This window comes from Phycodurus eques, chromosome 18 (genome assembly GCF_024500275.1).
Source record: "Phycodurus eques isolate BA_2022a chromosome 18, UOR_Pequ_1.1, whole genome shotgun sequence".
NCBI classification, from domain to species: domain Eukaryota; kingdom Metazoa; phylum Chordata; class Actinopteri; order Syngnathiformes; family Syngnathidae; genus Phycodurus; species Phycodurus eques.
Window position 1 is genome coordinate 15145461 of NC_084542.1, and position 27718 is coordinate 15173178.

The following is a 27718-nucleotide window of genomic DNA, read 5'->3' on the forward strand; positions in this document are numbered from 1 at the left end:
TGCAACACAGATGCTAATTAGCATAAGCATTCATCTAACAGACTGAAATGCTAAGCTATGTGATAGTTTAAATCAATTTGTTTCCGCTCTGATGTTACTTCACAAAGCGGAGGAGTAGAAAAATTCAATTGATTTATGTTTTTTTTTTTTAAATCTATGTACTGCACCTACAGTACAATGGGAAATGGGAAAAAAGTTATTTACCCTAACATTTCAAAATAACACATTTTAGAGCCGTAACTGCAATACCGTGAAACCGCAATACTTTAGCTCATGTTATCACTTATCATACTTTTAAAATCTGATCTCAGTCTATGTCTACCCCCTTCGCAGTTGGCTCCCTTGATCACGTCTTGGCTGGATTTGACTTTGGAGTCAGCCAGTCCTTCCTCAAATGTCTCCAGTTGGTTCAAAAATGCTGCTGCTTGCCTCTCGAATGAAACACAAAAGAGGGAGCACATGACTCCTATTCTGACCTCTCTTTGCACTTTACTCCCCTTGTTTTAGTGTCTTTTTTTGAATTTGTATTTTTTATTTTTACTTTGTTATTGCTTTATTGTTTGTGAATGATGTTGACGTCATGTTAGAATTGAATCTGACATTTGGTCATTGCTACATCATTGGAATGCCATTCAAACTAAAAAAGGTCTTTATGCTGCAATTCAATTCATTGTGCTGCTCCTTTTGGTGTGTATAATTCAGTCATTCAGACAAATGAATAGTTTCACAACTACTGTGACTCAGTAAGATGCAGTAATATTAGTCATTTTTTTGTAGACGATAAAGAATATATGCATGTATTATTATAATATCCATCTACAGGTGATGCTCCACCATTTAAAACCCCAACGATCGATGCTAATTGTTAGGATGTCAATGGAATTTTACATTATACAGTATGTTAGCATAAATGCAGCCCTATGGGTGACACAAGTCAGTGCAAACTGTAGGCCGGTCCCAAGCCCGGATAAATGCAGAGGGTTGCGTCAGGAAGGGCATCCGGCTTAAAACCTTGCCAAACAAATATGAGCGTTCATCCAAAGAATTCCATACCGGATCGGTCGTGGCCCGGGTTAACAACGTCCGCCACCGGCGCCGTCAACCTGCGGGGCGCCGTTGGAAATTCAGCTACTGTGGGTCGAAGTCAAAGAAGAAGAGGAGGTGGAAAGCGGGTTCTTCGGCAGAAAGAGAAGAGGAAAACACAGAGCCTAGAACTGAATGTGGGGACTTTGAATGTTGGGACTATGACAGGAAAATCTCGGGAGTTGGTTGACATGATGATGAGGAGAAAGGTTGATATATTGTGTGTCCAGGAGACCAGGTGGAAAGGCAGTAAGGCTAGAAGTTTAGGGGCAGGGTTTAAATTATTTTACCATGGTGTCGATGGGAAGAGAAATGGAGTCGGGGTTATTTTAAAAGAAGAGTTGGCTAAGAATGTCTTGGAGGTGAAAAGAGTATCAGATCGAGTGATGAGGCTGAAATTTGTAATTGAGGGTGTTATGTGTAATGTGATTAGTGGCTATGCCCCACAGGTAGGATGTGACCTAGAGGTGAAAGAGAAATTCTGGAAGGAGCTAGATGATGTAGTTCTTAGCATCCCAGTCAGAGAGAGAGTCGTAATTGGTGCAGATTGTAATGGACATGTTGGTGAAGGTAATAGGGGTGATGAAGAAGTGATGGGTAAATACGGCATCCAGGAAAGGAACTTGGAGGGACAGATGGTGGTAGACTTTGCAACAAGGATGCAAATGGCTGTAGTGAACACTTTTTTCCAGAAGAGGCACGAACATAGGGTGACCTATAAGAGCGGAGGTAGAAGCCCACAGGTGGATTACATCTTGTGCAGACGATGTAATCTGAAAGAGGTTACCAACTGTAAGGTAGTGGTAGGGGAGAGTGTGGCTAGACAGCATAGGATGGTGGTGTGTAAGATGACTCTGGTGGTGGGGAGGAAAATTAGGAAGACAAAGGCAGAGAAGAGAACCATGTGGTGGAAGCTGAGACAGGACGAGTGTTGTGCAGCTTTTCGGGAAGAGGTGATACAGGCTCTCGGTGGACGGCAGGAGCTTCCAGAAGACTGGACCACTGCAGCCAAGGTGATCAGAGAAGCAGGCAGGAGAGTACTTGGTGTATCTTCTGGCAGGAAAGGAGAGAAGGAGACTTGGTGGTGGAACCTCACAGTACAGGAAATCATACAAGGAAAGAGGTTAGCTAAGAAGAAGTGGGACACTGAGAGGACCGAGGAGAGGCGAAAGGAATACATTGAGATGCGACACAGGGCAAAGGTAGAGGTGGCAAAGGCAAAACAAGAGGCATATGATGACATGTATGGCAGGTTGGACACTAAAGAAGGAGAAAAGGATCTATACAGGCTGGCCAGACAGAGGGACAGAGATGGGAAGGATGTGCAGCAGGTTAGGGTGATTAAGGATAGAGATGGAAATATGTTGACTGGTGCCAGCAGTGTGCTTGCTAGATGGAAAGAATACTTCGAGGAGTTGATGAATGAGGAAAATGATAGAGAAGGGAGAGTAGAAGAGGTAAGTGTGGTGGACCAGGAAGTGGCAATGATTAGTAAGGGGGAAGTTAGAAAGGCATTAAAGAGGATGAAAAATGGAAAGGCAGTTGGTCCTGATGACATTCCTGTGGAGGTATGGAAGCATCTAGGAGAGGTGGCTGTGAAGTTTTTGACCAGCTTGTTCAATAGAATTCTAGTGCGTGAGAAGATGCCTGAGGAATGGAGGAAAAGTGTACTGGTGCCCATTTTTAAGAACAAAGGTGATGTGCAGAGCTGTGGCAACTATAGAGGAATAAAGTTGATGAGCCACACAATGAAGTTATGGGAAAGAGTAGTGGAGGATAGACTCAGGACAGAAGTGAGTATTTGCGAGCAACAGTATGGTTTCATGCCTAGAAAGAGTACCACAGATGCATTATTTGCCTTGAGGATGTTGATGGAAAAGTACAGAGAAGGTCAGAAGGAGCTACATTGTGTCTTTGTAGATCTAGAGAAAGCCTATGACAGAGTACCCAGAGAAGAACTGTGGTACTGCATGCGGAAGTCTGGAGTGGCAGAGAAGTATGTTAGAATAATACAGGACATGTACGAGGGCAGCAGAACAGCGGTGAGGTGTGCTGTAGGTGTGACAGAAGAATTTAAGGTGGACGTGGGACTGCATCAGGGATCAGCCCTGAGCCCCTTCCTTTTTGCAGTGGTGATGGATAGGCTGACAGATGAGGTTAGACTGGAATCCCCGTGGACCATGATGTTTGCAGATGACATTGTGATCTGCAGTGAAAGCAGGGAGCAGCTGGAGGAACAGTTAGAGAGATGGAGGCATGCACTGGAAAGAAGAGGAATGAAGATTAGCCGAAGTAAAACAGAATATATGTGCATGAATGAGAGGGCTGGTGGGGGAAGAATGAGGCTACAGGGAGAAGCGATAGCAAGGGTGGAGGACTTTAAATACTTGGGGTCAACCGTCCAGAGCAATGGTGAGTGTGGTCAGGAAGTGAAGAAACGGGTCAAAGCAGGTTGGAACGGGTGGAGGAAGGTGTCAGGTGTGTTATGTGACAGAAGAGTCTCTGCTAGGATGAAGGGCAAAGTTTATAAAACAGTAGTGAGGCCAGCCATGATGTACGGATTAGAGACAGTGGCACTGAAGAGACAACAGGAAGCAGAGCTGGAGGTGGCGGAAATGAAGATGTTGAGGTTCGCTCTTGGAGTGACCAGGTTGGATAAAATTAGAAATGAGCTCATCAGAGGGACAGCCAAGGTTCGATGTTTTGGAGACAAAGTTAGAGAGCGCAGACTTCAATGGTTTGGACACGTCCAGAGGAGAAATAGTGAGTATATTGGAAGAAGGATGATGAGGATGGAGCTGCCAGGCAAGAGAGCTCGAGGAAGACCAAAGAGAAAGTTGATGGATGTCGTGAGGGAAGACATGATGGCAGTTGGTGTTCGAGAGGAGGATGCAGGAGATAGGCTTACATGGAAAAGGATGACGCGCTGTGGCGACCCCTAACGGGACAAGCCGAAAGGAAAAGAAGAAGAAGACAGTATGTTAGCATAAAGGTAGCGGGCCGTTCTGAAGGCAAAGTTGTTGTTTTAAAAATACGTGTAACTGTCTTTTGTTTAGTTTGACAGCAAACTTCAACTGCGAGTGGCATTAAACAGCTTAAAGCCTCTTTTTGATTTATTGTTCACTATTTGCCAAACTGTTGATTATTGTGAAGAGAGTTGAATTGAGTTCACTGCCACCTTACAGCGCTCGTACCTCGTTTGTGCTCGCATGTCAAAGCAAAAAAAAAAAAAAAAAAAAAAGAGGACGGCTTGTATCCCGAAAAAACTTTATTTATGCTTGATACTCTCCTTGTAAATTTTGTTTTCCTTAATGATGAAAATAATTAATAATGCCTGTCCTATATTTTACGATCCCTTTTCAGTAAAACAAACTTGACGAATACATACATACAATAAAAAGACTGCACAAATGCAGAATGGTGTCCGTGACAGACACGCGTGTGCACACACGACTCCCATGTCGCACACCAGAATGCTTCATCATTGCTGACGGTGCACCCTGGGGCGCTGCTGGGGAGGCTCCCCGCCCATGCTCGCAACACAAGCACCTCATCCTGGAGGAGAAAGGGAAGAAGGATGTTAGTGACAAGTGGAAACTCAGTACAGTGAAACCTCTGTTCATCGCGGGCGATACATTCGGAACTTACGCACAATTGGTGAAAATCTGAGATACAACACATTGAATGTAAATCTGCTAGTTTAATGTTAATATACGATGCAAAATGCCATAGACAGGCTACCGGAAGTTAGCATAGATCCTATGGTGAAATGTAAAACTTTCAACCAATTGCTACTGTAACACACACGAAACCGCAATAGAGACACTCAGTGTTCAAAAATACCGCCAGGAATGATTCTCGCTGATCTGTGGGAACAACAAAAATGAGTGGAAATTAGTTGGGGACCTTCTGTGTCTCTTCTTGCTTTTAAGTCATTCACTACCAGCTACTTTCAAAGCAGAGTTCCCCATATTGCCTGCTGTTTCAGGGCACTTTGGCAGATCTTTTGAGACCCACAGGGTACAGTGGACCCCAGCATATTCGCAGTTTGGCACCAGAAGATTCACTGATTTAAAAAAAAAAAAGTGTCCTTTTTTTTCTTTTTTGAGGGGGGGGGGAAACCATTCCTATAGACACTGCTTGGCGGTCTCTCTGTGCTTATTTAAGAATTTTTGGAGTTTAAAAAAAATAAAAATTAAATTAAATAATAGTTTTTTTTAAATCCAATGCAATTACCATAGGCATCAATTATGCACGGATTTTCGTTCATCGCGGTCCGGCTCGGTGCCTACTCCCCCAGGAATTGTAGGGGTCAACTATAGATTATAAAAATCCACAAAAAAACGATCGCTTAATATTAATAAATGTGTGATATAGTGGGATTCTGACCAATAAACTGCAATATAGCTGGGCTAAGACACAATGTGTCGAGTAAAAACACAAAAACAGTTTAGGGAGTAAATGAATGTATTTCTCAACAACTGATTATCAACATACAACTGCAGTAATTGAGGACAATACTAAATAGCCTGAGTCACATTGAATACTTCACTTATTCACTTCCAAACAGAATGTGTATTTAAAAAATAAAAAATAAAAATTCCTTTAGAAATGTGTAACCCTTAATGAACTCCAATGTTAAGTGTTAAATATGTTACCGAGTAACCAAATCAACCATCTGATGAGATGTATCACGGTTTGGGACCTTGTCAAATAAAATGTAACAACATAAAGATTGCATTGTAGATTAACAGTGATTTTAACATGGTTATAGTGCAGCCGCTCCAGCGGGAGACCAAAGGTTACTTAACATAGAGGCTACTTGTGCGTCCGTCAGTTATTTGGTGTGTGCCAGAGTCATGTAAAAAGCTCACAGCCGGTATAAAAAGCAGCATTACTTTTAAAGACCTGCCGGTCGGTAACAGTTCCAACATGATTAAAATAAAGATAAGAAAACACCTGAAAGTAGAGGTTTGCGAAGACAGGTGAAAAGCATCCGCACCGCGTCATCTTTGGCATATCACACACGTGCAAATACAGCGCAACATACAAAGGGAGATTTGAGCTGCTGGGAACAATTGGAGACAGAGCATTTCCCATCAGTGATGAATCTTGACGGTACACGCAGTGAGCATCCTGAGGGAGGCCTGGGAAAAGAAACAGAATGACGCATTTAACAGCCAGACCGTGCATTTTCGTGTGTGTATAATGTTACATCTCTAAGTGTATTGTCTCATCTTTTATGCGTATGATTAAAGTGATTGGAATCGGTCCAGTATGAGGCAGAGAATGATGCACAGTAAGTCAAACAATATGGAAAATGGAGAAGAAGAAGAAAAAAAAAAAAATCAATAATGTTCTCAGGGTCCAAAATAAGAGCGTTCAGCTGATGTGTTTTGACAAGGACAAACGCCTCAGTTGACTCACTTCCAGCATTCTTGCTCGTGGTGGCCGATTCCAGGAAGACGAATGAATACATTTAAGCCCCATTTCCACAAAGTACGCAAAAAGTTCGGGATCATGGGGTTTTACGGTATTTACAGATAGGTGCGGCACATCGCTATGCACCATGTTGTGTTTATTAGAATTGTTTGATTTATGAGAGTTACTGTACCATCTGTCGTGCCGCTATGCTATATAGTGCTAGCACACAATTTGCACAGCTATTGGCATCTTGGGTTTATACGCAACGGTGGAAACACACATTTCATACTCAAGGGCCGCGTTTGAGGATTCAAAAACGGATAGCTGGGTCAGGGAATTCATGGACGATGTTAAAAACTAAATAGGCAGACGTTGTGTGGATAATGAAAGTTTTTTTTAATAAAATAATTCACTCTCATTGTGTTTGTTTTTTATTAATTTAATTCTACAATGAAACAATTATTTGATTTGAAAGTTTATTCTACTATATATAATTATTTTACATTAAAAAATTAACAAATTCAATAAAAACTAAACGTGCAAGTTTATTTTGCCAATAGTTATCTTATTTCCAAAATATAAATTTAATAATTGATGAGTACTTTATGCATACTTTGTATTTTATTTAAAATAAGTAAATGAAGCCACTCTGTAATTATTTTTTTTTTTAAATGCATGTTTACAATTGTTTATTTTACCTGTATATTTTTTATAATTTATAATAAATACATTAACCAATTATTTATTATAGAAAATGTTTTAAAATATATGTCAATTTTTTTATTTTAGTAACAGTTTATCATTAAATAAATGACAAATGAACTTAAAAACGAATGAATACATTTTGATTAACCAAAATTAGAAAAAAAAAAAAAAACACTTAAATTAATTGTTACAGGACAACGTAAATGCTCAGTGGGACGGATTAAAGAACAGTATCTGGCCCCCGGGACATACTTTGCCCACCATCACATTAGCTGGTCGGTTTACTATTCTTAACGTCACCGCACATCCAAAGTGTACTGTTTGGTTGAAACTGAACCATTTGGTGGAAAATGATAAGAAATAGGACCCAAAAGAGGACCAAAGGTTTTCCTGTGAGGCTCTTGATGTGCTCAAAAGAGCCCGGTGATCTCCTCGGTGAACGGGTCCAGGTCAATGTCGTAGAAACAGGGTCGAGTCGGCAGGCCGGGCATGGTGCTCATCTGAATGGAAGACAAGACGCATGAAGACACCTGTCCAAGTCATTCCAACCGATGATAAAGTAATTTATCATAATTTATACATTTTCACGGTCATAACATCCATCTAAGGGAAACCAAAACTCTTAATGCGTCCTGAAAATGGGCCGGACATCCCTGCGTTAGGATGTATCAGAGTGTATGAATCAGACCTGAGAAGTGTATCTGCGTAACAACATCGGCACTTCTTGAAAGAGCTAATAAAAGCGTGACTGAACTCAGGATCCAATAAAAAGGTAGGATTACAATTTAGATAATAGCCGAAGCTTTATATTAACACTAGTGTCCCCACAACACGCTGTCTGTGCTAGATGAGCAGATTCCAAGACTTTCTTATCAAAATAAAGATCCTTGCAGGTTCGATGACTATAATTTAGACTAATTTAGAGTTAAGTCCAGACAGACGATAGAGCAGTGGGCGACAACCTTCGTTTTAGGCATGATGAATTCAGCCAGTCAATGGTGTCTTTGTTCTCGTATGAAAAATTTAAAGATGAATCATTACGGCAAAATATGTGTGAGAATCTTAAGAGATTTTATCACCAACGAAACCAATGTTTGTGAAAATGTGAGTACACGAGGAGCCGGGCATACAGAGGCCATGGAAATGTATTGAAAAAGAGGGAACGACATCTTGGGAGGGCGTCATTGAATTAACTCATTCACCGCCAGCCTTCCCAGTTAAAATGGATATTTGACTTCTAAAGCCGTCAATGGCAGTGAATGTGCTAAGGACACGAGAAGAGACACAATTAAACTTTTACCGACATTAACATTATTAAGCTTCGTGTAATTCCTTCTCATGAAGCCTGTGTGTAAAAGGTAAATAACGACATGACACACTTGGCAGACAAGTCGGCGACTTTGCTAAAACTATTTTGGGCTAACAAGAGCGGGATATCTATATTCACTGCGAGGGAACCAAAACTTCCTAAAAACAACTTTCCCATGGTTATAAGGGTTGATTTAATTACAACCAAGGTATTTTTTCTTCAATCCCAAAAAGGTGGTCAGTCTTTTTTTTTTTTTTTTTTGCCTGTGTATGGGGGATGAAAAAATAAAATAAAAAAAATAAAAAAAGCTTCACACACCACTGGTGAGCAAATGTCTGCTCCCCAAAAACCATCTGATCGAGGGGACGAGAAAATGATCGGGCAGCATTCTTTGCATGCTTCCTCGCTGGTGACCCAGCGCCGGCTTTTACGAGGCCATTAGTGGAAATGAGGCGGGAGGAAGTGACCGGGCAATTTCCTGCGCGAGGAAAGGAAAGGCGGTGCTGCAAGTAAACAAAAACGAGGGGAGTACTTGCGGCAAGCTCCAAGCCGACTGCGGATGACTAGTCCTGAGGTCATCGTGACTCCACAAGCCACACGTGACTCAACGGGCTTGAAGGAATTTAATAGTGTCGCATTATGTCGTTATCTAATGGACTGCATTAGGTCATGAAAAAATCAGGAAACTACTTCATCGTTAGGGCCTGCTTTAACGCCATGGCGTTAACCACGTATAGCTATATAAAACTACTGTCCAGAGTGTAGCAGTCCGCCTCTCATGTCTGAGAACAGCCTTACAAAAAACAAAAAATCAGCACAAAGCCAAAGTTGGATGCCCCACTTGACCACATAAGTCCCCCCCATTATGTTCAAAAACACAGCGCGTCTTTGTCTTGCAATACCCCCGAGGATTTCGGACTCTCACTAATCGTGGAGAAAAGTCTCATTCTCCAAATAACAGCAGCTCGCTACAGGAGTGGGGATTATCGACTGTAATCCCCCCCCCAAAAAAAGAAAACATTTAGAAAATCATCATACAATTATAGTGAGTATGAAACAACTTGTATTTTCCCCTAAAACGGAAATGTATACTCGGATTTGATACGGCCGATGGGTGAACCTTTTACCAGATATTACTATTTGGCCACAAACATGTTCAACTATGGATCGTACAGCATCGTCTACAGGTAATAAATACTAGTTTCAACTTGAGAAATGGCAGTAAAATGTGCACTTAAAATACAGGTCAGCTGTGAAGACGCCAGCATTTCCTGCACTTGTCGGCTTTTTGTACCACAAAAATGCTCTAAAATATTAAGTTGGACAAAATATATTAAGTTTGACTTTCATCTCAAGTGGATTCTTTCTCAAGACGCCTTTATAATATACTGTACATGCACAGTTGTTAAATATTAACCAGTTGAAGAGGAGGTTTTCGATAAATCTGAGCTGTTTGGGGATAAATGGTGCAGTGGAGGCCACGGGATATGAACTCTTCAGAGTTCTATTGTTCTGCGTTTGACCCGTCCCTTGCATTTCAGAAGAATGACATCAGTCCCTTTCCTGATTCTTAACCCTGCAAAGACCCCTTTCCCCGTTTTCCCAGCACCAAATGTCCCCCTGGTCTCACACTAAACGGTTGGGTTCCCACCACTCCAGCGACAAAACAGCCCGTGGCCACGGAGACGATGCGGCGAAAAGCAAGGAAGTTTCATTTGTGAAGTTAGTTTGGAGATGAACACGCAGACATACTTGGGCGCCCAGGAATATTTGAAGACGGCGTCTTTTTTCAATACTACTGTCTGGCGAAGGATGCGTGATCGCAATCTTGGGGGTTTTGCTCGAGCTTACTATACACCTCTAAAAACCGAAACCTGTTGCCCCTTTTACAGTGCTTGCTGATGTTGGGATTTTTCAGCTTTTTCCCCCCAGGTTGGAGTTCTGTGTAAAGCGCCACAACACGGAACGATCGTTTTTATTCATCTGTGTTTGAGATGAACCCTGTACATCACCAAAAGTGAAAGTATGTTTCTGCTTTTACGACTGGGTACTACTACTTTCCCTGATCTCTGTGTAAAAGAGGCTTATTGATCATATAAGCAGTTCAAAGAACTACTACGACACTGTTTGGGTTGGGAGTCACAGTTCAAGGGTCGTCAATGTACTAGTGACTCCACGGGCCACAGCAGTTCAAAGGCAGAGTTGACAGACCGGGGCAGACGCCACAGCGAGACACCTCCACCCCTTCCCAGCATGCCCGGCGCTTGACACCTCTTCATCGGCCAATCAGAGCCCGGCCCTCGGGGGCTTCGCGGTGAAACAGCAGGAGGTGAAATGTTTAAGGAACCTGCTCCCTTCCTGCTTGAGCCCATTACCAACCAAGAGGCTCCATCTCGGTCCAACCGACTCACAAGAAACGCATATGGCGCAAAATCGGTCAAGTACAAAAGTCACGGTAATTAAGTTTGTACGAAGTCATGCACCGCATGGCTCGCTCAATTTAGACATAAACCACATGACAGGAGCTTCATTTTCTCATGGCTTTAAAGATTGGGATGCTTGGGGGAAGTTAGAGCTTTTAAGCTAAGTGAGAACACAGCCTGCCCTTGTCAGTCACTGCGCTACGAAGTTGAAAGAAATTCTGGGATTTTGGGATCTTTTTGTATTGGTTTGAACTGAGGAAACGTTGGATCAAGCGCAAAACATTGGAAACAGATCCCAATGTTAGGACCCGACCGATATGGATGTTTTGTGAGGCCGATTCCGATATTTGGCAGAAAAAAAATGTTCCGATAACTGATTCATCGGCCGATTGATTAAAGATCGTCCAAAAGGGCTACCGAGTATGAAGTGGAGAAAACGTTTGGGTAAAATACAAACCGTCTTACACTGACCACGATTGTTGCAGTTCTAGATTTCAATCAACTCTTGACAACGATTGATTATCTAAAATGGATCAAATTCAATGTACGCAACGAGAGATTGCACCGATCTCATACATACCGTTCCCACGAGCGGATAGATGAAGCCAGCTCCGATGCTGGCGCGAACATCTCTGATTGGCAAAATGAACCCAGTGGGTGCGCCTTTCTTCGCTGGCATGTGAGACAGGGACAGGTGGGTCTTGGCCATGCAGATTGGTAAACAACCAAAGCCCTTTTTGCGGAGAATAATAGATGACAATGATTGAAAATCAATTAAAGACAAATACTATGTAAAGTGTTTGACTATGTAGAGGTAGCAACCTCACCTGTTGATCATAGTAATTTATTTTGTCAATGGCCTCAGTGGATAGCTCAATGTCCTCAGCTCCGTAGACCTTTTGGGCTATGGCTCGAATCTTCTCCAATATTGGCAACTGTGACACACAAGAGAAAAACGAGAGAGGACAAGGACTAGAAATCAGATTTAGTGAATGCGCATGTGACAAGGAAGTCAGAAAGCAATACAAAGAGAGCCACTAAAATGTGCTCACGTTGACCGCGCAATGCTAAATAAGCACGGTTTTAAGAAACGATATAATAACAGGACACAGGAGGTACATTGCGGTAACAGTCAGATGCTTGCTGTTCTGTCACACCGGGTGACTCAAATTAAAATCGCCAATTAATATTGAATTAAATAAATGCCACAATACTTGCACAAGTTTCTCAATACCTATATTTTACCATACTCATTTAACAGTCAAAGCAAATCACATTGATTGTCAATATTAGTTGATTTATTTGACAGATACAATCTCCACTCTGTTCCTGTTAATGACACAATACACTGTACTTTAACGCTTGAATGACTGAAGTATCAAAGGTAGCGATTATTTACATTCGAGAATCGATTTTGGAGCATAAAGACCTGGTATTGGGGGTATCGATATCAGTACGGAGCCGCACGTCACGATCAAATATTGGTCATTCCTCAAAGAGTTGCCATCTTTCAATTAGTCGCCCATGAGTGCCATCCACTTTTAAATAAACACTTCCCTCTAATAGATGGTTCTCGTTTCCCCGTTTGGCCAAGTTATGCAAATATTACCTGGCTGTCCATTGTCGGTAAATAGAGATTGCAAATTCCTTCCTCCTGTGATTTCAAATATATATATATTGTACTAAACTAAGAAACTATTAATGACAGCCAGCGGCTAGTCAATGTCGACTTGCGCACATTCACAGTGCCAACTTAAAAAATAAATAAGTAAATAAAAACAACGAATGTCGTACGACCTCTACTGTATGCATTTGATTATGGGAGCTAATTGAATTAGTCTTGTATGACTACAGTATTGTACTCCTGGTGTTGGATGCTCGGCGAGCATACAGATGCATACTGTAAATGGGTGGACACCGAATCACAACAGGATAAGTTAATTGGAGTCACAACTTCCCAGGCATGCTAACTCAAACCAGCTGATGTTTTTTCCCACATCAGCATTCTCCAACTCATCCATCCATCCATCCATTTTCTTTACCGCTTATCCTCACTAGGGTCGCAGGCGTGCTGGAGCCTATCCCAGCTATCTTCGGGCGAGAGGCAGGGTACACCCTGAACTGGTCACCAGCCAATCGCAGGGCACATAGAAACAAACAACCATTCGCACTCACATTCACACCTATGGGCAATTTAGAGTCTTTAGTCAACTTACCACGCATGTTTTTGGGATGTGGGAGGAAACCGGAATGCCCGGAGAAAACCCACCCAGGCACGGGGAGAACACGCAAACTACACGCAGGCGGGGCCGGGATTTGAACCCCGGTCCCCAGAACTGTGAGGCAGATGTGCTAACAACACAGACACCCCTCCTCCCCCCAAAAATAAAAATAAATCACCGCCGAATCCAAGTATACAGAAATGATCAATTATGTATTGGCATCTAGTGATTGCCAAGAGGAAGCTTCTCTCAGGAATTTATGGGTGTAAATCAGGAATGTACAAAATTGAAGGTTTGCTCTTAAGAAAGACCCTAAATTGGTTTCTTTTTTAACATAGTAGATGTCATGCAAGTCCCTCACAAATGGGCAAGGAGAGCTATCTTATTTTGCATGGATGTCTGTTTTCTGCTAAACAAAATGTTTATATTTATGCTTGAATATGATACCTTTCCATTAAATTACCCTCAATTCCCATGGAAAGTTTCCAATTTGAAATATTTCCAAAATTCCCCATCTTTCCCGTAAATTCTCCACCCTTTTGTGACCCTACTCTCACCTCAATGTCGTAGAGGAACTGGAAGTTGTTGGGTCTGCTGCTGGCAGCTTTCACGGCCTGGGCAAGCTCTAAAGAACCTCGCCCGCCCTGCGCCCAGTGGTGGCACGGCACCGCGTCGGACGCCCCGCACTCTTTGGCGAGCTGACACACGAGGTCTATCTCTGGCTGGGTGTCTGTCCTGAAAGGGTTAATGTCAGCAATGCTCAGTCGCCATAGCAACAAAATGTTCAATCCGCTAAAGTAGTCAAGGACTGATTCTTACTTGAAGACATTAAGTGCCACCACCACCGGAACCCTGAACAGATGAGCTATCTCGATCTGCTTTCTGAGATTGCTGAGACAGCCACCTTTAACAAGGGCGAGATTCTGCAAGAAAATGAAACAGAATTCATCCATGAAGTGTATTTAAAGTCGGATACTTACCGAATAGCGAACATCCCAACAACCCTAAAAACTATCAAATGGGATGAACTGCCAGTAAGTGTTTTCCACAAAAAAATGGGTGTTGGTCCCCCTCCAAAAGCATAAAAAAAATTAATAAAGTGGTCATCCACAGTATAACGCAAATTTAAAAAATAAAATTGACGTTTACGACACTATTCTCAAAATAACTGCAAAACAGTTGGCATTTGTTAAGAAAAAATGAAGTTTTAAAACATTTTCAAAGAATAAAGTCAAGATATTACAAGCATAAGCTCATCTTTTGTTGGGTAAGAGTGATCAGCTAAGCAGAAGTGTTCAATAAAAGGTTAACAATTATGATGTACAGGATGTATTGTGTTGTTCCCAGAATTCTTTTCGTCCAAAAAATTATTACATTCTTTTTTCTTCCACCATTATAGCAAATATTTCAATTTCCATTCTCAAAACAGTTAGACTTTTTGTCCTTTCTGAATAATGCGGCTATTCCAGTCTTTAACTTTATTCTCTGTAACAACTCCCCCACCTCATAATTTAACTATCTTGTTTCCAGTGTGGCTCGAAAACATCCTTTGTACGACTGTTCCAGTAAGCGCCTAACAACATGTAACGACCTATTTTAGAAGTGTGTATGACACGTGGGAGTCCGGTTTAGACTGCCAAGCACGCGAACAGCACATCGTTACACCCATGTTTGAAATCCAAAACGTATGTGCGCGCGCATGCGTGTGCGTGTGTGTCGCCCTGCAACCAGAGCCACACCGGTCTCCTAAATTCATTTCATCAGCTCTGTTTTCCCCAACTACTTCTGGTTCTCATTACAGGATTGACAATTAAGCGACACCGCTAGATTATTTAGTCAGCTGAATCTGCCTGGGGGAGGGCTTGATCCCAGCTAGATACGGAGGACGGCGCACACACACCCACACACGCCGCACACACACCAAAAGGATTAAACCTCCCTTAGGCCGAAGTCCATATTACCGAAAAACCACATTCAAAGCCGGTTCCCCCTGTCAATCAGGTAACTACTCTTTATCACATTAGTGGGCAAAATGACGACGTCCAGTGCGAACATGAGTGGGAGCCAGAAAATAAACAGGTGGACGCCGTGAAACGTCCATAACTGTAGCCCACACAAATTGGCCAAATTCACACTCGTTTCAGTTTTTGTGATACAGCTTCACTGCAGTGACAAACGAGCAGTCTTGCCTCCTTTCATGAGTTTAAGGAGCTTTAATTGGGTTGCGAGCATGCTGACCTTCGTGCCTTAAGGCAATAAACAAGTGCAGACAATGACTTTATTGATTAAATGTGAGTGTCACAACTAAATGAGGTCCAAACGTAAACGTCTTGTACCTCATCGATGTATTCTCTTGGAAGCGGCGCACCGGCTGATACCTGAAAACAGACAACAACAAAAATTAACGATGATGGCAGAGGGTGATTCAAACTGAAACATCTGTGTCGAACCACAACATTAGCCTTAGCAGACATCTAAGAAACACAATACTCAATGGATGTAGTTCATACTTCATATTTGCAAGAGGGATGTGTGCAATGCACTTCTTATCTCGCCAAGGGATGACAAATGTGTGAATTAGTCAGATACTGCACGAGAGAAGTGAGTCAAACAACAGCACATTTTCTGCCAGCATCAGCCCCGAATTTTTTTTTAAAGTCACTCTGATCACTTCATCTTAGTCCGACCGGATATCTGTGGCGAATTTGGATAGTTTCTCGCCGCAGGCCCTTAATTTTATCTCACCGTGCATGCGCGGATTTAATCAGTTAATCAGTTATTGCAGTTGGATCTACAGAAAGAAAAGTTCAAACTCAATTAGGCGCAGTCATTCAACAGCATGACTTCCCAAACATTTAAAGATACATTTCTGTAACTACAAATACTGTCGCATTACGTGCTCCCTATCGGCTGTTGACAGGATGCCAGCGAGCAAAATGACGCAACAGCGTGTTGTTGGAACTTACATTGGGGCCTCCGCCGTGCATCTTCAGAGCCCGAACGGTCGCGACCAGCACCACAACACTGGGCCTCAAGCCTGAAGTCCGACATTTAATGTTGAAGAACTTCTCCATCCCGATGTCCGCGCCGAAGCCGGCTTCAGTCACTGCGGGGAGCACAATATTTACTCCTTTTTAATGAGCAACACACTCCCAAATGTACTTTTGTTAGCAACGAAGCAAACGTCGCAATATCTCTTTATAGGCGTGCTGGTTGATCGTCTTGCCCACGTAGACGGAGATAACGTGTAGTTTGCAGTACGTGTTTGAAAAACAGTTACGCCTTAAGATACACGTTTAATTCGTCACAGCTTGTCTCGGTGCTTCAGTAAGCTACAAAATGACTCGTTTTTCACAGAGGATAAAGATATATGCCTGTGACTATTGTGATGTTGTCTGTCTGCATGCGCTGCTCCACCGTTTGTGTTCAAATATCAGTTGCCTAGAGGTTTATAACATCGTGGCCATCAATGCTAGTTATTAGTCGGTGTATTGGCAATTTCCATTATGTGTTAGCATTAAGCTATTGAGGGCATTTCTAAGGCAAAGTCATTCAGAGTTGTTTGAAATGTACAAGGTTTAATTTTTATTTTATTTTAATTTTGACAGTTAACTTCAACTGGGAGTGGCATTAAACCACTTGAAGCCTCTTTTTTTGAAGAACTATCTGCCAAACCGCCTCTTATTGTGACAAAAAAAGTGTGTTCGTGTTTGTGTGTTTTTATGCGTTTGTAGTGTGCAGTAGGGGTAAAACTACACATGAAAAAACGGCGCTATATAATCGCAGATTTTCACCTGTCGCCAGTGGTTCTGGAACTTATCCTCAGCGAGAAACGGGGGATTCGCTATACTGTATTATTTGCAGCAAGGATAAGCGATGTGTTTCTGTGTGGGTCGTGATGTTTCACTGCGGCCTCTCAAAGAGTCACAGGGCCGCCGATAACAACGTCCTTGCCCTCCCCCCTCTTGAAACGGGCCAGGCAAAGCAAATGTATAGTCCACCTGGCACAGCGGCCTTGTTAAGATTAGCTTTACTGTTGTGTGTTGGATGGTGTGTGTGTGCGTGCGTTTTGTGTGCAATACAGCTATAACATCACTTGATTGTCTGACTCAATCTTGAACAAGTACAGGAGGTGCATTTCAGAAGGTAAAACCTGTTAAATAGAGTTTTAACAGACCTTGCATGTTTCCCCACTTGTGGAACACTGCAGTTATGAGCATTCGCGTTGTCTAATTATTATTACTCTTATTATTTTTTATTTTTTTTGCTTTGTGTTGCCAGCCAAAATTTGAGTGACAAGCTAGTTTTAGATTCGCTCGAGTGAGAAAGAAAAGGAGCCATGAAGAAACAGTAATGCCCTTTGCATGTGGGTAAGCAGAGCCACAGTGGTTGATGCACTTTCTGCCGTTTACGCAACAGGTTTATTCCGTTCGCACACATACAAAGTGAAAACACTCGCAAGGAGCTGCTGTAGGCCACAACTCATGCCCAGACGCTCACAAGCAGACGAATTGGCTCCAGCTTGGGAAGTCACACACTCACTCACAAATACTACAGTATATACAATGATTACAATTTATAGAATCTGTTTATTCTTTCTTTATTTATGTATTTATTTTTTTGCCATAGAGTGCCATATTTTAAACACTTAAAGATCCCATGCCATAAAACGTTTAATAATAGTTTTCATAATCTTTGATTTTGGGTTGGAAATGCCCAGAATGCCCTTTTTCAAGCTATTCTAGTTGCTCTTTTACACCTGGCAATTGAGACAACCAAATTTCTCATTCATATTTTATATGTAAAATAGATTGGATCTACGTCATTCTTGATTGAAATATGGAAAACAGCGTTGCTCTGATTGGTCCTTGACGATATCATGGCATCGTGCGGTGGTCAAGCATTCATGGCGACGTCACGTTTTCTATGTGGCATCTTACGATCATTGTGAAGCAGAAATTACCAAGTGTTGGATTGTATGCCCACTAATAGGAAACATGAGCTGAAAGGGGACATGGGTGAAAATAAAAAGGGAGGGCGATACGTTCATCACCAGTTGCATTATAAATTACGAATATACTTTAGTATTGTTGTAAAATAACACGTGTATACATTATAGACCCGGAAATGTCATGTTGTCATTCAGCTGAGTTGGGCAGGTACTGTATTTGAATATTAATTGATGTCACAACGACACCAATTTCAAATCCAACCATTTTCAAACACTTATGCTGTTTATTGACTTTTGCATTCAATCGACAAACCATGTCACAGACTCATTTTGAGCTATGTTATGCACAAAACAGCAGGGGAAAAAAATGGATTATGATGGCATGGGACCTTTAACAACAAAAAAATCTTTTAGTTGTGGCACTTCGTTTCGATTAAACGATCTAGGTCACGGAACAAATTTAAATCGTAATACAAGGTTCTACGAAGCTGTATTACTAAACAAAACATTGTTTGAAAAAGATGCTTGTGAGGGGTCTGGTATCCACAGTAAAATATAGAACAGCCCCAAGTCGTGACATCAATTTTAACAGTAAACAAAATAATCTCATCATTGTACACAGTTTCCATCCTACCAGTTGCCATTCATTCACTTTATGAGCTCTTTGTGACCACTGGACAAGACGGACCCCCCCCCCCCCCCACGGCAAATGCGTCATGACTTCCTGCTAGTCACATTGATAGATAGTTAATCCCCCCACGTACAAGCTAAGCAAATTATCCATCGGCCCATGTAACGTTTTTGATAATAAACTCGTGATTTGTGTTTTAGGACAAGGCATCAACACTTGATGACTTCAAAGGCCAACACGTACAGTATTCCGCATGTGGGCAGCCTCTGTGCACAAAATGAGCAAACAGCTAACCCACTTAACATTTCAAATCTAATGAATGTTCATGATCAATTCGACGTGAATAGGACACGTTAGGAAACAAAGCAAGTTGATGGCTGGGATTTCGTTGCATAGGAGACCTAGCGGTTAGCATGTATAGGGGACTGCTTGAGACCCTTCGCTTGCCCTTTCAACCCTTTCGGTGTGCAGCAACACATGCAGACAGACAATATAACAGTACTCAGTCATATATTCTTCGGCGATGATTCGGGATACAAGTGTTTTGAAGAACAAATTAAATTAATCTCAAGGCACCACTGTCGACTTCAATAGCGCTCAATGAGAGTACAAAGAGTCGCGTCGGTGGATCAACAAATTCCAATCACATTCTTGTAAACATGAGTACAAGATATTCAGAGGGTGTGGGATCAGATTTTCCAAAACCAAAACATTAAGGTCGGTGCATAGTTTGGTAGAGCCTCCCACTTGCTAGGAAGCGGAAAACTTGCAAGCTTCCGGCTCTGTGCGACGACCTTGAGTCATCCCCAGAGAGAAGATGGGCATGATGATCAACAGGGTCCCATTTTTACAAAACCATCTCTCCAAGCCCACAGAATTTGTCTTTTGATACAGCATGGGGAAGATCCACATCTATACCAATGATATATAACAAACAGCTGGAATCTGGAATTGAGCCTACAGAACCGCTACTCCATTTTAGGTCAAGATGATTTGAAAACAATAATACAGAGACTGATGTAGCACGGCTATGCATTTTATCACACGCCACACCCCCACCCTTCACACATCCTTCATCGAGTTCATAAAGAGTTCAGAAATCCATGCGAGGAGCTCAGGTTTACAGAGGTTTATACGACAACAAATATCATCTTTACCTTTGTTTTATTTGTTGTTTGTCATTCGTTAGCACGCTTACATATTTTTCTGGAAGGGTGGAGACTGGGCCAATCAAAGGCTTGAAATTCTGGGCAAAATCTGGATAAATAGTGCAGAATAACTACATTTTCTGGTGTGAAGTAGCAATTTTATCCAGTAAATGACTGAATATTTATTACATATTAAAATATATACCTTTGTATAACACAAATTTCTATCCAGATTTATATATGCGCCACCTTGATTGAAATGCGATGATGAAAAGTGCATTGGTAACCGTGGCTCTCTTTTCCCACACGATTAAGTAAGTTTACTGTTAAAAACCACCCATCAAAACGGATTGGTTGGGGTGGGGGGTACTATAGAGAGGGTGTGAAAAATGAACCGCACTATGTCAGTAGTATTTTTAAGGGATAATAATATTAAATAATAAATATGGGTTAAAAGAGAAAAAAAATTCCCCAAGCATGAATATTGGGCGATTATAACCAACTTATTGATACAATCACTCAACCTTTCCTTTTAAAGAAGTACCTAAAGAGTGTTCAACTAGTTTATGAACCATTTTATGACCTGTTTATTGCCTTTGTCACAGGTGTCTTTCACAGTTGGCAGTGTCACACTATTCCACATCTCTGCAATTAACTTAAGGGGCTTGGGGATTTGCAAGGTGCATCCTCTGACAATGTAGAAATGGAGAACATGATCCAGTCAAATGCTTCAATTTCACATCCCTTTTTTTTTTGGACGTCACAGCCACCCATCAAAAACCAGTCACAGACCCGTCACCTTGTTCTTCCTCATAGATAAGACAAACGATCCCAAACACACCGTCAATAGCAACCTACAGTACAAATCGTGATCGCCTTCTGACACAATAATATCATTTCGTTAAATAGAGAGCTGCCTTGCTTCACTCAATCTTATATTTCCTCCTCCTTTTGGATGCTGTGAATATTAGGTTGCGCAGAAAGCTGGTGGGAGGGGGGTGGAAGTGGAAGAAAATGCGTTTGCTTGGGGGTCATCATGCATCCCAGCTGCCGTGGGAGTCAACAGGCGGGAGGTCTAGTTCCTTGCATACCCGAGCGTCGAGTGACAATCACACAGACAGGTAGGGCTCAATGACATCTTGTTTAATTTTGTCCAGACCCAAATGTTGTGTTTATCCAATTAAATGCGACGGTCTGTTATCAAAAATTGACACATTGATCTTGATATCTCTGGAACCCCTTTACAAATCATAAGTGTCGTTTTAGGTGATTATATAGTCGTTATACAGCAGTTTAATTTATAAATATAACTATATATTTTATTCTTATACTGTAAATCCCATCATCCCATATCACAGAGCCTCAGACAAGGAAGCGTGAGAATCAGCCTGGCTGATGGAAAATAGGTGTGGAGCTAGCCCCCCCCCCCGAAATCTGAATTCCAGTGTTGTGAAACCCAAGTCTTTGCTGCCCACGCTGCCCACTTCACAACAGCTGACTGCCCGTTTTTAACATGTTCAAAGTATTGTTTACCTGTTACTGCTCTCACAAGCAACCTTAAAGTCTACATATAAACAGTTAAATAGTGGTTAAGAAGGCCTGCCAACACACATGCACACATTCCAAACATGTTTCTGCAGCCAGAGCAAACACAGACAACAACAGCAGATGGAGCGATGGACAGATAATAATGGAAATACTCATGTATGTCTTGGCATTGAAGGGATTAGTGTGTCTTACTCCAAAATTCCTGAGGCTCTTAAGATTATCAATTTACTTCCTTCCTCTCTCCTGTCTGTTTTTACACAATCTTCCCACCGGTTTCCTAGAAAGCTTCACCGGAGAGGGATACCAGAGTAGCAGAAGTAAATGTGGGCCAAAGGTTGCAAGATTAAGGATAATAGGGCTGTCATGATTGAATCTTTTTAGATTCGATTATCCTATAGATTTGTTTGTACTCGAGTAATCCACCTCCCCCCACCCCCAAAAAATACTTTTTTTTTTAAACTACTAAGATGCATTTTATTCTCACTTCTGAGGGCTGGTCTTCTATTGTTAAACTGCATATGTTGGTACTCTGTGGATGCTATAAACTGTACAGAATTTGAGACAACAAAATCAACCTTTGCTAAACAGTTAGCATTCACGCACTCGCAATTACCATTTTAGGTAAAAAAAAAAAAAAAAAGCACTAACTACCATTCAGCTCACTCATAAATCATGTTATATATATATATATATATATATATATATATACACACACACACATTACACATCTAATAGTTTCTTAGAAATCACTAACAGATGCTCTTCTGTCATTTCTGTCAAAGTTCATCAGTGGCCTGCGTCCGTCTGCAATAAATGTCTGTGCGAAACATTGGTTTTACGGCACAAACGTGGTTCCGGACGGAATTTTTTCCCCCTTTTTTGTCCCGGCGGAGCTTCGAGGCAGAAATTCTGCGTCAAACTATTTTTGAAGACTTAGCAGAGTTATTCGATTTTCTTTCCCAGCCCTAAGGGAAATAATTCCATGTTTATGGCTAGTGTGTATTTAAATTGGACTCCTTGTCTTCTGTCTTACCAGTGTTTGAGTTAACACTTGATCTGCATGCACAGGCAGTCCGCGCTTACCCACAAAGCCGTCCCGGCCGACCAACTTCAAAGCGAGCTTGTCGGCAAGAACCGAAGAGTTGCCATGGGCGATGTTGGCAAAGGGCCCGGCGTGGACAAACACCGGGGAACCCTGCAACAATGGAGAGGGGCACACAAGACACACAAGCGTTTAGTCAGACAGACTAACCCACAACAACTCACGCTGCTCGATTTCAATTGGAATGGACCTTTTCTTTCATGCGACATCTCTCCAGGACAAAATTGGTGACAAGTGTCTCAGTGGAGGCTGCCCGCGCATACAGTGCATAAACAGTGGGTTAAAAAAAAAGTTAAAAGACGCCTGTCTCACAAACTGTGCCACACTTCTTTCGCTTGCTGATTAATGGAACAGATGGGTGGGAACCTTACGGCCTACACATCATAAAACGTCCTGCAAGAGCATTTGATCCAATGCATCATGCAATGTAAAAAAACAAAAAACAAACAAACCATGAAGCGATCTTTTTTTTTTTTTTACTAGAATTTTGCAAAACAGCAAACCCCCTTACACAGCCTGTGTAAAATAAATAAATAAAAACTTTAAACCTGACCTAAAATGGACGCCACATTTGTCTATGTAATTTATTTGAATCAACCAGCGAAGTAATGTAATGATGAGGACGTAATGCAATGGTAGCGAACCGTTTTGTACTGCAGAGTGTACGTGGCATCAAATAATAAAGAAGGAATTAAATCAGGCTGTGCACATGAGGACATTTAAAAGACAAATGGTGCGAAGTGATCCATTGTTAGACTGCGGGAGGAAAAAGGAAGGATGAGGAGGCCGCATTTATTTTGTAAGCTTTTTTGTATGCATTCCCCTCCCAATGTCTATAGCAACAGTTCCACGCCAGAGGAGGAGCCCATCCTCCTCTTAACAACTTTCTGACAAACGCGATCAATTGTGCGGATTGATTAGACAGACCGACGCACTTCAGTAACCTCATCGCCAAACATTACCGCGTGAGCCCTGAACTTTGAATCGCTCCACTTCACCGTTTCCACATCCGCGCATTTACGAAAAGTGCAGTGATGGGACGTGATGAAAGAAAAGTAGTCTCGACTTGTCAACGGATGGATGTGAGGATTTTTGAGGGGAAACAAATGGAGGTCAGGGACAAAACAGGAAGTTGGAAAAAATGCCACACTTTCCTCTTCTCCACAATATTAGTATGCACCAGTACTGAGGAGGATATGGAAAGGGAACATTTATTTTTTTTGTCTCCTACCTTCTACATTCACTGTATATTAAAACGAAGAGGGGAAAAAGGGGGTGCTGCCACTCATCTGACTCAACAGACAACACACAACTCTACTGGGCCAAATCACATACCGTGTTGTGTGTCCATATGAAAAATAATCACAAGCACAGAGGCCTCAAAGGACCGGGCAGTCTATACGCTTGACGGAAAATTCACACGGATCGCAGAGGCCCCGCTGGTCACGATACCAGCTCCCAGACCAGAAACACAGGAAACGGCTCGCACAACAGGACCGCGACGCTTCCTCCGAAAAAACAAGGGGGGGGGAAAAAAAAAGAAAAAAGTTATCGCATCTCTGCTGCGTGCACACTCCGCTCCCACAGCACCACCAAAAACAGACAATCTGGGACATTCCAAATAAACACAACGTATCCCCCTAAAACAAAGCTGATCTGAGCGGCTCCACTGCAAACATTGTGTCCACGCTATGGTGCACAATACACTGCAGCTTGCGCAGGAAATGCTTTCTAAGGATGTTAATTTCAGGGGAGTCATAAATAAAAACACACGATCAGTGGCCAGGAGCTATTCACTTGTGATGCTGTTTTATTATTAAACCATCTCAAAAGTGATCATGAGTAGCAATCTTAGCTCTAATACAGGGGTGCCCAAACTATGGCCAGGGGGCCATTTGTGGCCCGCAGCTGTTCTTTTTGCGGCCCGCAGCATAAACTAAAAATGTGTTCAATAAATTAAAGGTGAAGAATGGCAAAGTGGCCCATGCGTCCTTTGATTTTCTGTTTGCGGCCCTCGCAGGAAAAAGTCAGCCCAACAATTTTCCTCCTTGGCAAGTGGTATCATAGACGTAACAGAAGGGAAGGCACGTTTATGTGAGAGAATGTCGGAAAGACAGTAAGTGTGAGCTTTGACACGTTTTATAAGTCACACCAGACGCTGACACAGACATTGTCACGCCTCCAATTATTTGATTGCAGCAAAGTTGCGGGAAAATTCAGTGTAGATAGGCCGATAAATTCCAGTTCTTCAGTTATAGCTTTGATGCTGCAAATTCCACTTCTTCGATTATAGCTTTGATGCTGCAATTTTTTTGCTATTTTTCTTTGTGTCCAAGACAATCATCTCAGACTTTTCTGGCCAGTCATCTTACAGTCTAGCTGAGACAAAATGAAGAGCAGTCATTACAAGACCTTGTGGTTTAACGGCCCACTAAGATAAAATTGTGTCTTTAGGGCGTCTTTTGTGACATGAGCAAGATGACTCGACTTGTAGACGTTTTCGGCACGCTACTTGACTGCTCTTCAGATTGAGAGCCAGGGCAGGAAAGTCAATATATCATCTTTTAAGAGCTCTCTGTGGAGCTCTTCTATCATTTGGCTCGACGGCGGAGGCCGAGGGGGCGAAGGCTTTTCAAACTCCCTGTAGACCGCTGCCCTGTTTATCCCACTGAGATATTCATCAGAGGAAGCGCAGCTGAGGAGGGCGAGGACTGTTTAAGACGAGTGGTTGTGACGCACGGCGACTTACTTCCAGGGTCTGCATCAACGTGGGCTTGATGGCGTCCTTCATAAGCACGGCCAGCGCCCCACTCACACCCTGACGGGAGACAGAAACATGAGGGTGGTGGTTGGCTATAAGACAACAAAATGGACCGGCCACCATAAAATAAAGTATTTTGCAGTTTCAATATAAGAACACATGCAGCATGCCTGTGTAAAAAAATATTGTAGATCAACTTAAATACTGGGAACTTGTTTACAACTTGGGCATTTATTTGGACAGTGTTTGATGGTCAAATTCCAAACCTTAGACTGAGTAATGACTGGATTTAAGAGGTGTTCCCCGCTAATTACGTTATACACCATTTTTCTACGGGTCCTTAAGGCTGAGGTGGTATAAGACTAATGTAATTTTATAGGGGAGCCTCCTCTACCCCTGAAACAACACATGCCACAGTTATCCATGGGAAACCAGAGCCAGTTGACCTCGTCAGGCTAGACCTGCTGAGAGGTGCTTAAATGAGATGTTTTCTTTCTTTCTTTCTTTTTTCTTTTTTTTCAAGGGGGAGGTTGGATTTAGCATGTTGTTTTGACCAGTTCAACTGCAAATCAGGGACATCTGCATTCATTGTGTAGCAAACTGTCACAAAATGACGTCAACAGTCAAAATGATAAACACACAAGAACGAAATTCACATTTTCCTGCAGAAATGCCGTGACGTAGCCCTGATAAACCGAGTGGGGAGGGGGTTCCCTATCTGTTCTCACACTCCAGTGGATGAAAAGATCAAACACCCACCAGGTCCTCTGCGGTGACGGGCTGTCCGGAGCGGCTGGTCCCCACCACCATGCGCGCCAGTCTTCGTTTCATGTCCTCCAGGCTGTCTGCCAGAGCCAAGATGGCCATGATCTCGCTGGCCACTGCAATGTCGAAGCCTGTCTGGAGCGTGTGACAACAATGTGCGCAATGTAACCCACAAAAAAAGGCAACGAGGCGACAGATGCCTGGAAGAGTCAAAGTGAAATAATGCACTTTTATTGTGGCGTTGGTGTAAAGGTTTGCAGATAAGAGAGACAGTTTCAATAAATGACGTGTTACCCTATACTGACTTTGATAAATGCATCTTGTAGCAACATAACTGTGGGAATAAAAAAGCAGTCCCTGGTTCCCCCCCCCCCCACCTTTCGACATGACGACTTTGAACAGACCAACTCACTTTGTGTCACTTTACTTGACTGACTGACTAAATACAAGACAAAGGAAGAATGTGTGCAAGTCGGGCCGACCCACTGGGAAAAGTGGGAGAAAAGACCCTAGCTCGCAATGTATAACACTACTCGAACCACATCAGTCCACCAACAGACATAACGTTTCTATTCACTCCCCCCGTTGGAATACCCTCAGGGGCTATAGTGTATCTAGTGAAGGATGAACCAACTGATGGTGATAAACGTAAGCATATGCTGAACCATTTTGGAGGCTTTGCCAGGTGTATGTATCATTTTTCTCCTTCTTCAAATATTTGCTTTTGCTAAGGCTTCCCATTGGAGGTGAAATGTTTATGTGCAGGATTTCATTAGCTGTCCTCACTGCAGAAATATGAGTGAAATACATCTTAGCTTTTACACAGTTAGACAGGGTGGGTACTTGACAAGTCATTTGTCAACATATCGGTGATCATCATTCCTTTTTTTCGGAGATACCAAAAACGGCCGCATCGATGTGCGCTCATCATGAGCGCAATCATCACAAACCTCTCTGATTTGTCCTTTTTCAGTGCTGGCCTGCCCGACGGTGATCTTCCTCAAAAAGCGGTCGTTTGTATCAACCACTGGAAAACAAAGAAAAGGGAAAAAAAAAAAGACACTTCCTCCAGGACAGTGGTGGCTCAAATCATCTTTCTCCATTGAAATGAATGGAAATGCCATTAGTCCGTTCCAGCCTTTTCTTCTTCTTTTTCTACTACTGTACGTGACTCAGTAAGATGCTTGTAATATTTGACTTTTTTTCCCAAAATATCCATTGCCCATTATCCATAAAACTGTTACTATTAATGCTAACCGTTAGCATGTCAATTGCGTTTTAAATTGCATGTTAGCATTAAGCTAGAGGGCCAGTGTTAAGGCAATCTTGTTCGGTTTTAAATGCAAACCGTGTCATTTTATTTCTTTTATGAAGTTTATTCAGGTGGGAGTGGCATTAAACATATTGAAGCCTCTTTTTTGATCATTTTTTCACCATTTGCCAAACTGCTTCTTTTTCTGGAGTTCAGTTTTCTGCCAGGATACCACGCTCGTGTCCCAAGTTTGCGCTCGCAAAATCAGCTTACTGACAAGTCGTATTTCGAAAAGCTTGTTCGTCGGCTCACTGGTATCCTGAGGCATAACTGTATTCTTTTACTCAAAAACCAATACACATTTCAAAATGCAAACACAGACACGCCTGATGAT

General features: G+C 42.2%; 1 protein-coding gene across 5 annotated transcripts in view; it reads right to left on the minus strand.

Moving 5' to 3' along the window:
- Positions 1 to 5532: 5532 nt before the first annotated feature.
- Positions 5533 to 27718, minus strand: part of mthfd1l (methylenetetrahydrofolate dehydrogenase (NADP+ dependent) 1 like) — a 35469-nt gene continuing 13283 nt past the window's right edge. For 3 of the 5 annotated variants that reach the window (XM_061704158.1, XM_061704156.1, XM_061704157.1), the window contains 11 exons: positions 27023 to 27099; positions 26067 to 26207; positions 25296 to 25364; positions 22528 to 22639; positions 16133 to 16272; positions 15503 to 15544; positions 13986 to 14089; positions 13724 to 13901; positions 11772 to 11879; positions 11525 to 11677; positions 5533 to 7712 (listed from right to left, as the gene is read on the minus strand). In XM_061704158.1, the coding sequence (XP_061560142.1) occupies positions 7623 to 7712; positions 11525 to 11677; positions 11772 to 11879; positions 13724 to 13901; positions 13986 to 14089; positions 15503 to 15544; positions 16133 to 16272; positions 22528 to 22639; positions 25296 to 25364; positions 26067 to 26207; positions 27023 to 27099 (1214 nt within the window). In that variant the 3' untranslated portion in view covers positions 5533 to 7622. The remainder of the gene's footprint in view (positions 7713 to 11524; positions 11678 to 11771; positions 11880 to 13723; positions 13902 to 13985; positions 14090 to 15502; positions 15545 to 16132; positions 16273 to 22527; positions 22640 to 25295; positions 25365 to 26066; positions 26208 to 27022; positions 27100 to 27718) is intronic. The other 2 variants (XM_061704159.1, XM_061704161.1) reach the window with 2 other exon arrangements.